The sequence below is a fragment of the Etheostoma spectabile genome, chromosome 8, assembly GCF_008692095.1.
Source record: "Etheostoma spectabile isolate EspeVRDwgs_2016 chromosome 8, UIUC_Espe_1.0, whole genome shotgun sequence".
NCBI lineage: Eukaryota > Metazoa > Chordata > Actinopteri > Perciformes > Percidae > Etheostoma > Etheostoma spectabile.
In genome coordinates, this window is record NC_045740.1 from 25588892 (window position 1) to 25603470 (window position 14579).

Below are 14579 nucleotides of genomic sequence, written 5' to 3' on the forward strand. Positions count from 1 at the left end.
CATTTTTTATGAGCTGAACTCAAAGACTTTTTCTATGTACACAAAAGGCCTATTTCTCCAAAATATTGTTCACAAATGGAGGTGGGGGGGCGTCAGGGTTGCTCCGAAAACCAGTCAGTATCTGGTGTGAACACCTTTTCCTCACGCAGTGCATAAAGTTGATCAGGTTGTATATTGTGGCCTGTGGAATGTTGGTCCTCTCCTAGTAGAAGAATTAGAATTGTTTCCATCTACTGGTTAAGAGCAAATATACTAGACTATGCTTTGACGTTACGCATGGTTGTAGATTGCAAACCGGCTTGCTAAATCAAAGAGTTTAGAAGCCTAGTTCTTTGGCTAAATGGAGAGAGGTAGCATTTTACAAAATGGCCATCTGTGCAGAATACAGGGCACACTTGATGGGGCCCATATCACTATCCTTCCAGCATCCGATGGTTAACAGGACTGTCATGAGAGTTACATGTTCGCTACGTCACAACTTATCAATATATACTATATACTATACATATATATATATATATATATATATATATATATATATATAAGGCTGGGCAAATTAACGCTTTATTATTCTATTATTGTAAAAGTTTGTTGCTCACAGGCTTTGTAAATACTACAAAGTTGAATTTTCTTATCACCGGAGTAGGCTACTTCCAGTCTGAAATATCACCTTGACAGTTGTTACCAGCAATATATTCAACAAAACACACAGTGGCGCGCGGCTTCGGCTGACTACGTTAGATGCAGCGTGTGGGGAAGTTTAGATAAACAAAGGCAAGCGACGCTAACAAATGCCATAGCGACGTGGATAGCTACAGACTGCAGGCCCATTAGGGTGGTGGAGGACGTCGGTCTGGGAAACATTCTGAGAATCGCAACGACGGCAGGTATGAGATTCCCTCAAGATGCACCATCACAAGAAGAATACACGAGTTGTATGAAAAGGAGAGGACTGCAAAAGCGACCACGCTACAACATGCACCCTAGGGACTACTGGACTCACTGGGTAACCAGAATTATCTCAGAGTTACAGTGCATTATACTGATGAAAAGTGGGCGCTGCATTCAAGTGCTCTGAGTGGAATGAAACAGAGGACAGACATTATGCTGAAACATGCGCGGGACACTTTATTGAAGTTGCACAGCAGTGGAATGTGTCAAATAAAGTTACCACAGTTAGCACAGAGAGTACGAATAGATCCGAAATCTGAACGCTGCTGCGAGCCTTCTGCCTTCTGCCTTCTGATCATGTCCCCTGCTTTGCGCACGGTCTCCAGCGTTCTGTCACAGTGTCTCTGCTTTACAGCGCGTTGGACAGTGTCCCTCAGTGTCTCTGCTTAACAGCGCGTTGGACAGCGTCCTTGCGAAGTGCAGAGAAGTTGTGGGGCACTCTAAACCCAGTCCATCAGGTGCTGCAGAGTTAGAGCAACAACAGAAGAATGTGTACATAAGAAGGAGTCGCTTATGCAAGACGTTCCAACCAGATGGAATTCAACTCTGGACATGATAAATACATTGTTTAAGTTGAGATGTACACTAAATATTTTATTTAACTGCTACTTTATAAACCAAATGCTGGTAAGTTTTTGTAGAACAAATGTTACGGCACTTTTGTTCATATGCAGAACATTTAAAAAAAACAATTGCACTACATACACTACTTTTGAATTCATTATTTCATGTTGCGATTAATCGCGATTAATCAGGGAAATTATGCAAATATATATATACTATATATATATATATATATAGTATATATATTTGTGCTTAAACCTGCTTGAGATTCAGGCGGGTGGCGCTGTAAATTCAAACTGGAGAACCAATCGAAAGCATCAGAATAGTTTACTAAACGGCTGGAAATGGCAAAAGAAGACATCGTGCACAAGACAAACATGCAAAGCAACAAAATAAAGTTATTCAACTTATAGCCTATTTCTTTTACAGAAAAAATACAGACGTAACCACCAATGTAGTCATATTCATTTTCCTAGTTAACTGTAATTTTATACCACAATTTTCCCCAGTACTGTTACGGATTACAGTTACCTTTATTTTACGTAACTTCGTTACATGTACCTATTTACTACCCAACACTGGATTTCATAAGAATTGTTGTTGTGCATACGTTTTCGTACAATATTGTATGATCCGTTGCCTATTCACACATCCAGCAGTCACAGAACAACATTAGTAATCATTCAGAGTTGTGTTTCTGTCTACCAATATTCACTCTTTTAGCTCTGTTTTGATTTCCACCAACTCTGACCAAAATATCTGACCAACAATAAGAAAGCTTGGTCTTGTCAGGTAATTGCCATGTGCAGCAGCAGGGGTCCACACAACGTCCATGGTTTTTGAACTGCTGCAGCATATCATATCTTTCTAAAAACATACTGTATATTTTTTTAACTAGACCACCAACTACCGCTGATCTTATAGAGCACTGCGAGATGCCAGTCGGTCTGTAGCCTATCCACCGCCGTTTGACATGGGGACTGCCCATTTCTCCAACGCTCCATTGTTCTGACCTCTCAATAACCTGTAAATTCCCTTTGGCCCTACAGTTTACTAGTCCGATGTCCCTTTGTTTCAAAAAAATAAACCCTCTGCTGATAAAGGCTTTTGTGAATCACCACCCATAACAGCGTCCGTGGGCAGGGGCAACTTTATGGGAGGTGAACTGTACTCTCCCTCCCTTCCTGTCGTATTCTCCTTTCTCATACTGACTTACGAAGCACTGGACGCTGGCACAGGCACAACGTAGATCCTGAAGAAACTGAAATATAAATTGTCAGTGGATTATTTTATTTTTTTCTGGACATATACGAGCCTTATGACAAGAAACAGATTGCTCACTGGTGGTAGTTAACAGTGGGATCATAAAATGCTTTAAAGCAGGTGTCCAGAGGATATATGGCAGCTAAGCCCCTGAGCTAGTTCTGTAAAGCGTCTCTTGCTCAGAATCACTGTCTTTTAATTAACCAATCCTCTGCAGAGACATGGAGAGTGTGGGAAGTGTGGGACATATACATGCACACTTAACACTTTTGAAGGCTGAAATTACTCAACACTCTGCCTTGCACTCGCTTTTCACTTTTATACGTTGACAACAGAAGAAACTCGATATCAGCCGTAAGTGACGCCAAAACCAAACCTTTCCACTCCAGAACAAATGAGCAGATGCAATAAACTGTGTCAACCTGTAAGACAACCAGCGAGCCAGTCAGACAGCCTTGTTTTTATTACCTTTCAATTCAACTAAGGCAAGTTGCCTTTGAAACTGAATGCATGAGCTAAGATAATTGCCCCAGTCTGCCAAACCTTCAGGCTTGGTTGAGGTTATGGAGAAGATGAAGACAGTTCACAGAACGGAGAGAAAGGCCAAAGCTAAATCCCTTGACTGGATGCTATCTTTGCTGTTCCAGTTCCATGTACCGTATCTGACTTATTTGATGTCAAATTGAAAAATAAAATAAATAAAATTGCCATTAATTGTATAACTTTTGTCATACCTTGCTTAGAAAACCCTCGCTACGCCTGAGCCTGAGTCTGAGTGGTTGTGTATGTTCTTGGAATAATAAATCTACAGGCTAGCATGAATAACCTAACAGATCAGATTAGTATCTGTGAAATCACAACTGCTTAGGGAGTGTGTGTGTGTGTGTGTGTGTGTGTTTGTGTGTGTGCGCGTATCCTAATTTATGCACTCTGGATCATCTAAATTAATTCCCTATGTTTTATCCTCTAAAACATAACTGACCTACTTTAGACATTATTACTATTTTTCCACAATCACAGTTTTTTATTTAATCCCTTCGGATAAATGTGTTTGAGAAAGAAGAGAGAAAGAGTAGTCAGTTGTGATGGCATTACCAGCATTAATGATTTGAGGATTCCAGATGTGTGTGCATGTATGTGTGTTTAAGTAGGGCGCATGATAGATGAGTTACTGAAGAACTGAAACTGAGTCATTGTCTGGCCTGTGGATCAGATGAGTCAAAGGCACCGTTTCTACCTGGTGTAATGGTCCCATCTGATTGACCGGATCACAAGTGGACAGCTCTGAGTATGTGTGTTCCCACCTGGCAGTAGAGGCAAATAAACACGTACATCACTTCTGTTTGCATATAGGCTGGTTGTGTGTGAGCTTGTGTTTATAAATGTCAGTTGTACTCTCATATAATTCATATGAAACGTGCAATGACTTGAAAAAAGGTCAGTCTGTCTGTGTGGTGATGGCTGGCGGGCCCCTTGCAGGAGAGATTCACGTTTCTAAAAGTTTCTGTGTGTTCAGCTCTCATTTTGTAGCTTCTAACTGAATCTCTGTTGATTGAAGTTTGGTTTCTATTTTATATATGCTTGTTTCATGTTCACTTATAGGAGTTGTGTTATGTTACTGCTGATTACTTCCATTTCCTTTTTTTCCCCCTTCATAATGAAGGATTTAAATAACAAAATAACAGGGACTTACAGTATATTGTGAAGAATTTACAGGAAACTAAACAGTTCCACAGTCGCTGCTTTGAGTTTGCTGGCTTTCTCTCGAGCTAACAGCGCTGTGTAGATATGTCTGACAATGCAAGATTAATAAATATCAAAAGAAGATGATGTCAAAACAGGAATATCTGTAATAATATCCTACATATTGGTTAATTTGTGCATGAAAAAAAAAATACTGTTATTGTTGACCGGCGGCTGCCTTTTCTAATAAACAGCAATGCAGAGAGCTCCCAAGAGCAGGCAGCACATTAACTAACACAGCGACACATCATTAACAGTATGATTACGACAGAGATGGGAAAAGTACTCACTTCCCGTACAGAAGTAGAAGTACAGATACTTGTGTTAAAAAATACTCTGGTAAAAGTACTGATTTAACTTCTTTCTCAAGTAAAAGTAACAAAGTACAGGCTTGTAAATTTACTTAAAGGTATAAAAGTAAAAGTAGCCTTGCAAATGAGAAAATGAAATGTCAGGCTCACAATGTTCCGTAATCAAGCTGCAATGATTAATATATTCCCATCCAATTAGTTTTAACTGAAAGGATTTGAAACTAAACTAACAAGCCAATTTTGTAAAATGTAAGGATAGAAATGACCAATATTCATGTTGAAAATGTAAGGAGAAAAGTAAAAAGTCTAAGTAAGGTAAACTAAAAATATCTGAAATATCTACTTGAGTACAGTACTTCTGCGTTCAGATCTCAATGCATCCTCAATGCGTCCTAAGAGTGTTTCCACCTGGCACTCAGATAGAATCTTAAAGGGTAATTTCGATTTTTTTCAACCTGGACCCCTTTTCCCCATGCATTTGTGTCTAATAAACTGATTAGACTGATCAGTGACGCATGGACGGTCTGGCGCGAACTGAGCTGCAATGGAACCTAATGGGGCAAATTGTGCATTTTTGATTTTTGTCCACTAAAAGTGATTGTTTTTCCACTGAGAGGCTCAGATTCTTATTAAAAGTGTCTGACAACATTATTAAACTTCCAAGGTGACTTCTTGTACGAAGACAGCGGTGTGAAGAGTGAAATGCAAGTTGGGAAAAAGGTTGTTTGGGTTGTTTTGGAATAATTAAATTCAATTCAATTCAATTTTATTTATAGTATCAATTCATAACAAGAGTTATCTCAAAACACTTTACAGATAGAGTAGGTCTGGACCACACTCCAGAATTTACAAGGACCCAACAGTTCTAGTAGTTTCCTCCAGAGCAAGCAACAGTGCGACAGTGGTGAGGAAAAACTTCCTTTTAGGCAGAAACCTGGGACAGACCCAGGCTCCTGGTAGGCGGTGTCTGACAACCGGTTGGGGTTAGTGGAAATCGGTTACAGAAATCATAGGTTTGTGTGTTATCTAAAATATTTTCAGTATTGTGGCTCAAAGTTTCAATTATTTTGATAATGTGAACGCCCGTATTCATTTGAGACAGAGTATAGGCTATGGATGAAGAGAAAGAGAGAGAGAGAGAGAGAGAGAGAGAGAGAGAGAAAGAGAGAGAGAAAGAGAGAGAGAGAATGTTAAGAAACTCTTAATTAAAAACTATTTCATTTGAGTTTTAAAACTAATGCTTTTATTGTATCCACTTCTTCCTCCATCTCCCAATCCCTTATGTTTTTCCTACAGTTGACAGAGGTCACCATGAGTCACTGAGACGGGCTATCTTGCCTTTGGACCCCACAGTGCCCTCCAACTTCTCAGCCAACCCGAGGACTGGAGAGAGAGGTGGGGCAAACGACAAAGTTGCTCGACCCGGACCTGGAGCTGGACATAAAGCCGGACCCAGAGCTGAACCCAGAGCCTGGCCTGAGGGTAAAGTGTTTGCTGAAACAGAAGCAGGAGGCCATGCCGGGGCAGTTGATGAAGTCCTTGCTGAGACTGGAAATATGATGGGAACCAGCACCTGGGCTGAAATAAGGGCTGAATGGAGTCCGGTGGATGGAGAAGGGGATGACCTGCCAAGCATGCCCAAGGACCCAGCTGCCTGGATGGGGCAGCAGAGGCTGCAGGCGCACGAAAAGAGCCAAAGAGAGCAGGCAACCATCTCACCAGTCCCCACCATACTGGCAGAGAAAGCGGAGCTGCAGGCACTAGCATTGAAAAAACCTTTAGGACTGCTGTCTAAAGCTGCTTGGACCACCAAAAGCTCTTCTTCATCGTCATCCAAGGCCTCCTCCTCTTCCTCCTCCTCATTTACAACAAAAGCATCCTCTTTGCCTTCTTCCACCTCTTCCTCCCCCTCTCCAGGCAGTGAAAGAGACAGTGAGACAGCAAGATCAGACAACGTCTCTCTGAATGTTGTCAGCAGCAACTCCTCCAACACCAATAGCAGCTCAAGTTTGGGTATGGTGCCAGGTTGTCATTTAAACATGTTTCAACTTTGACTTTTCACATTGTAATTAATCATTCAGTAAACCGCTCCCCTGAACACCATTCACAGCTTAGCAACCATAACTATGCACAGCAGGCCTGTCATGCTCTGATTCCTCCACATGCCGAAACAATATGCATGGGGCTCTAATTAGAGCTATACTCTAAATTTAAATAGTTTGAAGGGCCCTATCTATCTCTTAGCCTTTCTAAATCCCAAAAGACAAGTGTCCAAAGACAAGGCGCATACAAGTTTCATAAAGATCATCATTTCCATGTCCTCTACATAAGGGGTTCTCAACCTGGGGGTCAGGACGCCAGATGGTTGGGGGAGAAAAAATGAAATAACATTCTACACTGGGGAATGGTTTTTACATTACTGTGTGAGATTGGTACTGTTCCAGTCCAGTCCCATGGCAGTTCGTGAAATGGTCACGTCATTTAATCTATTGATTTGTGTACAGGTCATGTAAGTGTTGTTTTTTCCGTGTGTTGATTATGAATTTTGTGAAGTGTGACAGTTCCTTTCCCCATTCTTTTTTCCTAACCACAACCGTCCCGCTGTTGCAACCAGTGTGTGGGGTTTCATTTCCCCGTTTTTGCGTGCCACAGAGACCGCGGATCGTGCGCGAGCTGTTGTCACGTCTCACGTGTGACTTTTCATTTCCCTGTTGTTGCGTTGCCCAGAGCAGCCCAGTGTCATGGCAGTTTGTGAAATGGTTACGTATTGTCACGTTCGAAAATCGTAGCCTGTACACAACTCAATAAATCAAAATGACGTGACCATTTCACGAATTGGCGTGAGACCGGGTTGACAGTTCATGTGTTATATATTTAGAGCTTCATTTGTAAATCAGGAGGTCCTGGAACACAGAAAGAGGCCTGAAAAAGAGGTAACTGAAAGGTCACAAACGCATCAAAAATCCACAGAGCCTGGGGCAGGCAAGGCCGGGTGCGAGCTGCTAAAACTAAACTGTCATTAAACCAGAACATTAGTTTGTTCATTAATCAGCGCATTTACAAAAATCAGCTGGAGGAGGCGTGTAGAAACAACTGTTTGGAGCTCTCTTTCTCTCATTGTTGAGGGTAGTTGGGGGGGGTCGCGACTCAAAAAGGTTGAGAACCACTGCTCTACATGAATCATCAATTGGTGAGGATATTGACTTTTTGCCTTGGACATGTAGCTTTAACCTCAGTCTATTAGCGCCATATAGGGGTGATTCTAAGATCAAACCTTTAGATGAGAATGTGGTACGGATATAGTGCCTGTTAAATCAGTAATTAGCCAATAATCTCGGAGCTTGCTACTGAACAACGTCAGCTAACGTTTTTTGACACTATTAACACTATGATGGAACTAAACTCAGTAAATTCACAGTAATAACAACCAATTTGACACAATGTTCAGCAATTTTAGTTGCTTACGTTTCAATTTGGGTTCTAATCTGCGCCATGAAATTACCAACTACTTCTCTGAGGAGTACCTAAATTAAATTTCACAACTACAAACAAAATTAAGAACCTCTTATCGGTTCTTGTTTAAAGCAGGGAAGCAGGGAAGACTTAAAAGTCAGCTGGCAGGCAATGTAGTAGAGTAATCATTTTAGCCAACCAATTTGACAACTGTCATATAGAAATGAGAACCCTGCATTTGTTTGAGAATTGCATCTAATTTTGATGGTGAAACAGTCAACATCTTTGTCAATTGAATATATTCCATGTGAGAAAGGAAACAGTAAATTAAGGAGTGTGGCATAACAAGCAGTAAGTTGTTTTGTTCAAGCTTCAGTTTTTTGGGCTAGAAAACATTCAGCACACCTTCACAAAAATGAAATTTGTTAAAATAATAATCATTTGTCAATCTTAATTGTTAATTTTATCACAATATAATTTTCAGCATTGCTACCATTGTAGCCACCTAAACAACCATCATCTTCAACATCCCATTGCCAAATAATTCACCTTAATCATATTGTCATCCTCATCCTCATCATCATCATCATCATCATCATCATCATCATCATCATCATCATCTTTGTCATCCTCACCACCATGTCCTGTCCCATTCTACTATCTCCATGTCTCCCCACTTCCTGGTACAACATCATCACAATAACAATGACATCATCAGCAAGGTAATTCCTCCATAAATCATTTTAGTGGAATTTTAGTTTCCAACGCAAGAATTAACAGAAGCTAATATCCCATTGTCCAGTATTTTTTATTACATAGATTCATATCACCGTCACAATACAACACATCCTCAAGTGGTGATGTGAGGGGAGGATAAATGGATGTGGATTTTCTAAATCTGAAAGGATTGATTGCCTCCCTCTTGTTCGCCCCAGCCTCTTTCACACATCTCATTGATATGCATCTGATTTTCATCTAGAGTTGATGGGATAAATGAACCGCTGGCATTAAAATGCTTCTCTGGTTTACACATTCAAATTGGATTTCTATTTCCTATGAAAAATGTAATAGGCAGCACACTTCATCTTATGTATTTAAGATGGATGATGGATGAGAGGATCTTTGAATGCATGCGTTTTTTTCTCCAAATGTAATCAATATTTTAAAGTTCCATGTCAAAGCCAGGTGTAGAGGGGAACAGGTTAAAGGCGTTTATTAACATCAGGCAATACAACATATGGTTTATATGTATATATATATATATATATATATATATATATATATATATATATATATATATGCTTTTGTATCATTGTCATTGTTATGCCCCTAACTAAGCACTGTCATGACATTACCATATAGTCTCATGTTATATGTGTTGAAGGATATAATTTTGTTATTGTCAACAAAGGCCATGAAAAGACAAAAAACAACAATGTGCAAGACCAACTAGACTGACTTTTTCTACCCTGCCTGTGGCTCTCAACCCCATTAGTTTTTACTGAAAGGTTTAATTTCTTAAACTCTTCTCTAAGTATGTGGGCAGGACGGTGTGATGGATTGACTCAAAACTAATTACAGTGTGTGTGTGTGTGTGTGTGTGTGTGTGTGTGTGTGTGTGTGTTAATGGTAATAAAGGAACATGTCATCCAGTGCAACAGTGTGGCGGATGGCTATTTTATTTTTGTTGATAGTATTGGACAACAATTTAGCCATATGAATAAGCTACATCAGGCTTCACAGATGGTACTTGTTTTTAGGATAAATTCTATGTTGGTTTAGGTCTTTTCAAGGGATTGGTTGACAAAAAAGAAACATTAGAATATCATTAGATATATTTTAATGTCATTTATTTCCAAATGTTCTTCTCCCTGCAGAAGAGTCAGTGAGCAGCCTGCCAGCCTGGGATCTCCCAACTGTCCACGAGTCACTCCTGTCCACAGTGGGCGACCACGACATCACACTTCTTGCCAACATCACCAGCCCTTTCTCCACCCATCAATGGAACACCACCATGCCTTCGCGCACCAGAAACACCTCACAGCACACAACAACATTAACCACAACCCTAAACACATCTCTATCACCCACCACCTCAACTTTACCGCTATTCACTACAGCAAGATCCCAAACACCATCAGGGTCCACTACGGGTTCTCAAACCACACAGCAGGACACTGTGACCAATGACAGCCTTCCACTGACTACAGTAACTGCAAGAACGCCCTTAATGACCACTCTTTCTGTGACCACTGCTGAGATGATGACACAGGTGGTGACCACTGGGAGCTCTGTAACTGAATCACCAAATACCACAGCTGCTACCACCACACAGCAAACAACAAGCCTCAAACCGACCACAGCGTCCACTCAGCCTACAACCACCACTACAACCACACTTGCCACTACTACCACCACTACTACGACCCCCCCTACCACCACCACTACAACCACCATCGCCACCACTACTCCTCCCCCAACCACTACTACAACTACTACACCTGCAACTACCACTTCTACCACCACCACTACTACTACCACTACAACAACAACAACAACAACAACAAAGGTACCTGCCACCACTATGTTCATCCCGATGACGTCACCTCCCACCACGACCACTGAACCTCTGTCCAGTACAAGCGCAGAGGAAAGTCCTCTACCATGCAACGTGACCGAGAAGTACTGGGTCAGAACAGGTACAAGACTAAACATCATCATTAGAATAAACATGAAGTAAACAAATTTGAAAAAATTATGTATTTCTCAAAAATTATTCAAATTGGAATAATTTTAGACCTGTGGAACAGAGAGTAGAGTTAAAATCACTTTACTGTTACTTCAGTATTGCATGTCCCTTAGCAAATAACCTTCAATGTACTAAAAATTATGTAAAGGCAAGCTTTTGCCCCTTTTCTGGAAAAAATATTAGAAAGTAATGATGAATACAGGTAATATGCTATTTTCAGAAGCACAGGAACAATGTACATAATTTGTCCAAGATGTAATTGAAGGCACACAAATGAATAAAACTGAGCAAGGGCAGATTTTCCTTGAGCATAAACACTTACATTTATTAGAATTAGGGTAGTGTGGCATGATGTTATTATTTGAGGCAATAAGTGTGGTTAAAGGGAGATCTGTTACAGAATATTAATGAGCCAAATATAAACACATTGTGCACTGATTGTTTTCCTTTACAGTTCTGTCGATTGAGCTGCGTAGGAACCGGCTGGATCTGATCCTGAAACAGAACCTCTCTAAAGGACTGAGCCATGCCCTGCAGAGAGCCCTGAATGACTCCACAGCCTATGCACAGGTAGGTGTCTAATGGCGTTTTTCCACTGCTGGTAACAGCTCGACTCGACTCGCCTTGACTCGCCTCTACTCGACTCAACGCATTCTGCGTCCGTTTTCCATTGCAGATTGAGTAACGCAGGTTACAGGTTCAGCTATGGTAATTGCAGGTTAATGGGTGATAAACACAACTCACTTGCTTGTAACCACTGATCAGTAACCAGTACCACAACCCAGTTACCAGTTAGGAGTTAATAAAAACAATTTATAAGTAACTCACCACGAGAGCCATGTGATCAGCTGCACAGAGATGGCAGCTTAAAGTTTTAGCTCCTGACCCAACCTCGCCAAATTTTTTATATGGTTCCAACTGCGGTATTCAACCACCTTGTGCTTGATAGAGTCACTTAAAACAGAATGGCAAACAAGAACAGAACCCAACCCAACGCTGCAATACTGATGCCATTGCAGAGGCATTACTAGAGAAACAGAAAAGCTACTTCAAGCCTTGTTTTGCTCAGATTCAGCAGGTGGGGATCGACAACAATGGGAAGCTAACTGCTATCCATGCACAACTAGCATCTCTAATTGCAAGCCTTGGCTCTATCAGATCTGATGCGAACAATCTAGAAACTACCGTGGAAAGCAACTCAAGTAGTAGTAGCTCTAAAATTGGCAGATGTTCAGATCAAGATTATGAGAGCCCAACGAATTTACAGTAATGGCTCAAAGAAGAATACCACTACTAGCATGTTGATTTTCAACGTGCTTCGCTACCTGACCAGGCAGGCGATTGTACAGGCTGCGCGGTAATCTCCTCTCGTTGTCGGGGGGCCGGAAAATTTGCTTCTCCCCGGATCACAGCAACGATATGATCAAGCGACGCCAAGCTTTGTATTGAACCATGGATTCAGCACAAGTCATGGGTCTGAATTTTTACCTGCTTTACCCTGCAACCCTGAAGATCAAAGAAGGCACCCAGTATAGAGCGTTCACTTCTGCTGGGAAGGTAAAGGACTAAGTGAGCCAAGCTGCTTTCCATACTCCTGCTGCAACAGAGAGGAACGAGGCATCAGGATTAAACCAACTTAATCTCTTAATGTGGCCTAGTTTTATTGCAGTGCTATCTTACATGATTGCAGAGACTGGGTTTCTAAATGCTAAATAAATCTTGTTTAATATAGCCTACTATCCATAGGTTAACTAGGCCACTACTAGGCTAGAGTTTCCTTTCCAGTGTACTTATTATTTTGTGCTTTTTGTTGTTGATGGCGAGAAATGTGTTTGCTTCAACATTAATTTAGTGTGGAACCAGTTGCTGTTGCAAACAGGAAATTATGAGCTAGTGTCACATTTTGCTGCCCAGACCTACTTTGTTTGTTAGCCTGCTGGCTTTGTCCCCCCCCCACCTCTCTTTCCCTTTTGTATCATTTTCTTAATATTCTGTATAATATTCTTATTCAAGTTCTGTGTTTTACATTTTTTGTGTATTGAGGGACGTAACTTTGGATGCACTATTGTTAGGATTTAACAAAATGAAAGGCAGTAGCCATATCCACATATATTTTCATTTAGAACACAGCTTTTTTGATAATATGTGATCTTTCGTTTGGAGTGGTGGCGGACTGAATGCTCCTCATAAAGGAGCCAGCTCTTCAGGCTTCCTAAGAAGGAGAAATGTTAACATTACATTATTATAGGAGACACATTTGCTACAGGCAGATACCGGCCGTTTACCAATTGATTCTATGATACAATTGTATCCTCCTCATCCAGTTCTAAAAACAAAAGGAGTAGCCATTTTTCTCAAACAGAATCTCCCACTTAAAGTGTTGTCTTCTTGGTCAGATGATACAGGCAGGATTGTTATTTCCACAACAGAATTTGGTGCTTGGGAAATTGCACTTGTGGCAGCTTATGCGCCAAAAGTTTTCGATTGCACTTTCTATAACACGCTCAATCAAGTTAGAAGGAGTTAGGAGTTAACGGACTACTTTTATTGTGGGTGCAGATTTCAACGCTGAGTGGGACCCAAATATTATAATACAATATTGATTGAACGCAAAGGCCACTAGAGACCAGGCTCAGGCCACAAACGCTCTGAAATCATGGGCCAGCAGCTTGGGGCTTATATATATTTTCCGTGCAGTTAATCCCACCTGTAAGGATTAGTCCTTTTTCTCAGGTAGACATACATTTTTTTCCAGAATAGATTTTCTTCTTGCATCCCGTCAACTATTTCACTCAATTTATAAAGCGGTGTTACTTCCAATGGCATTGTCTGACCATCAAGGGGTCTTTTAACCACCACCCTAGGCCAGTTGTCTCAGTGTGCTGAAAAATGAATCTTCTATCACTCAGTTTATTGCAGAATTCCAGATATTTGCAGAAAATAATGTTGGCTCTGTAGAAGACCCCAGGATATTGTGGGACGCTATAAAGGTTTTATCAGGAGCAATACCATACTAATCTACTCTAATGCGCGCAAAGCTAGATCACTTCAACTACAAAACCTTGATGCTGAATTCACCAGGTTAGACCCCAAATAATTATACTGATCAAATAGTTTTAGAACGATCACTAGTCAAGAAAGAAATAAACAAAATTCTGAAAATTAAATCTGACTTCCTAATTCCTAAAACGAGACAGCACTATTATTTCCATTGCGCTAGATCTAGTCATTTACTTGCCATGAGAATTAGGTCCAGTGACCATTTTGCAGATATTCCTGCTATTAAATCTTCAGGCAATGTTAGAACTGACCTTGTTGAAATAAATATAACCTCAAGGGACGTTAACACTTGATTTCCTTACTCTTAAAAAGTGATATGGATCCTACTGGGTGCTCTAGCTATTGACCTCTGAGCCTGCTAAACTCTGATTTAAAAATCTTTGCAAAGCTCCTAGCCCATTGTTTGGAGTCCCATATGTTAAAATTTGTGAATTTCGACCAAACAGTATTCAAATGTACAGTCGTGGTCAAAAGTTTTGAGAATG

At 40.7% G+C, this 14579-nt stretch overlaps 1 protein-coding gene across 2 annotated transcripts in view; it reads left to right on the forward strand.

Moving 5' to 3' along the window:
- The window catches only part of kiaa1549la (KIAA1549-like a), a 233270-nt gene that overhangs the window by 43794 nt on the left and 174897 nt on the right, over positions 1–14579 (forward strand). For both annotated transcript variants that reach the window (XM_032523275.1, XM_032523276.1), the window contains exons 2-4: positions 6129–6845; positions 10163–10984; positions 11489–11604. In XM_032523275.1, the coding sequence (XP_032379166.1) occupies positions 6129–6845; positions 10163–10984; positions 11489–11604 (1655 nt within the window). The remainder of the gene's footprint in view (positions 1–6128; positions 6846–10162; positions 10985–11488; positions 11605–14579) is intronic.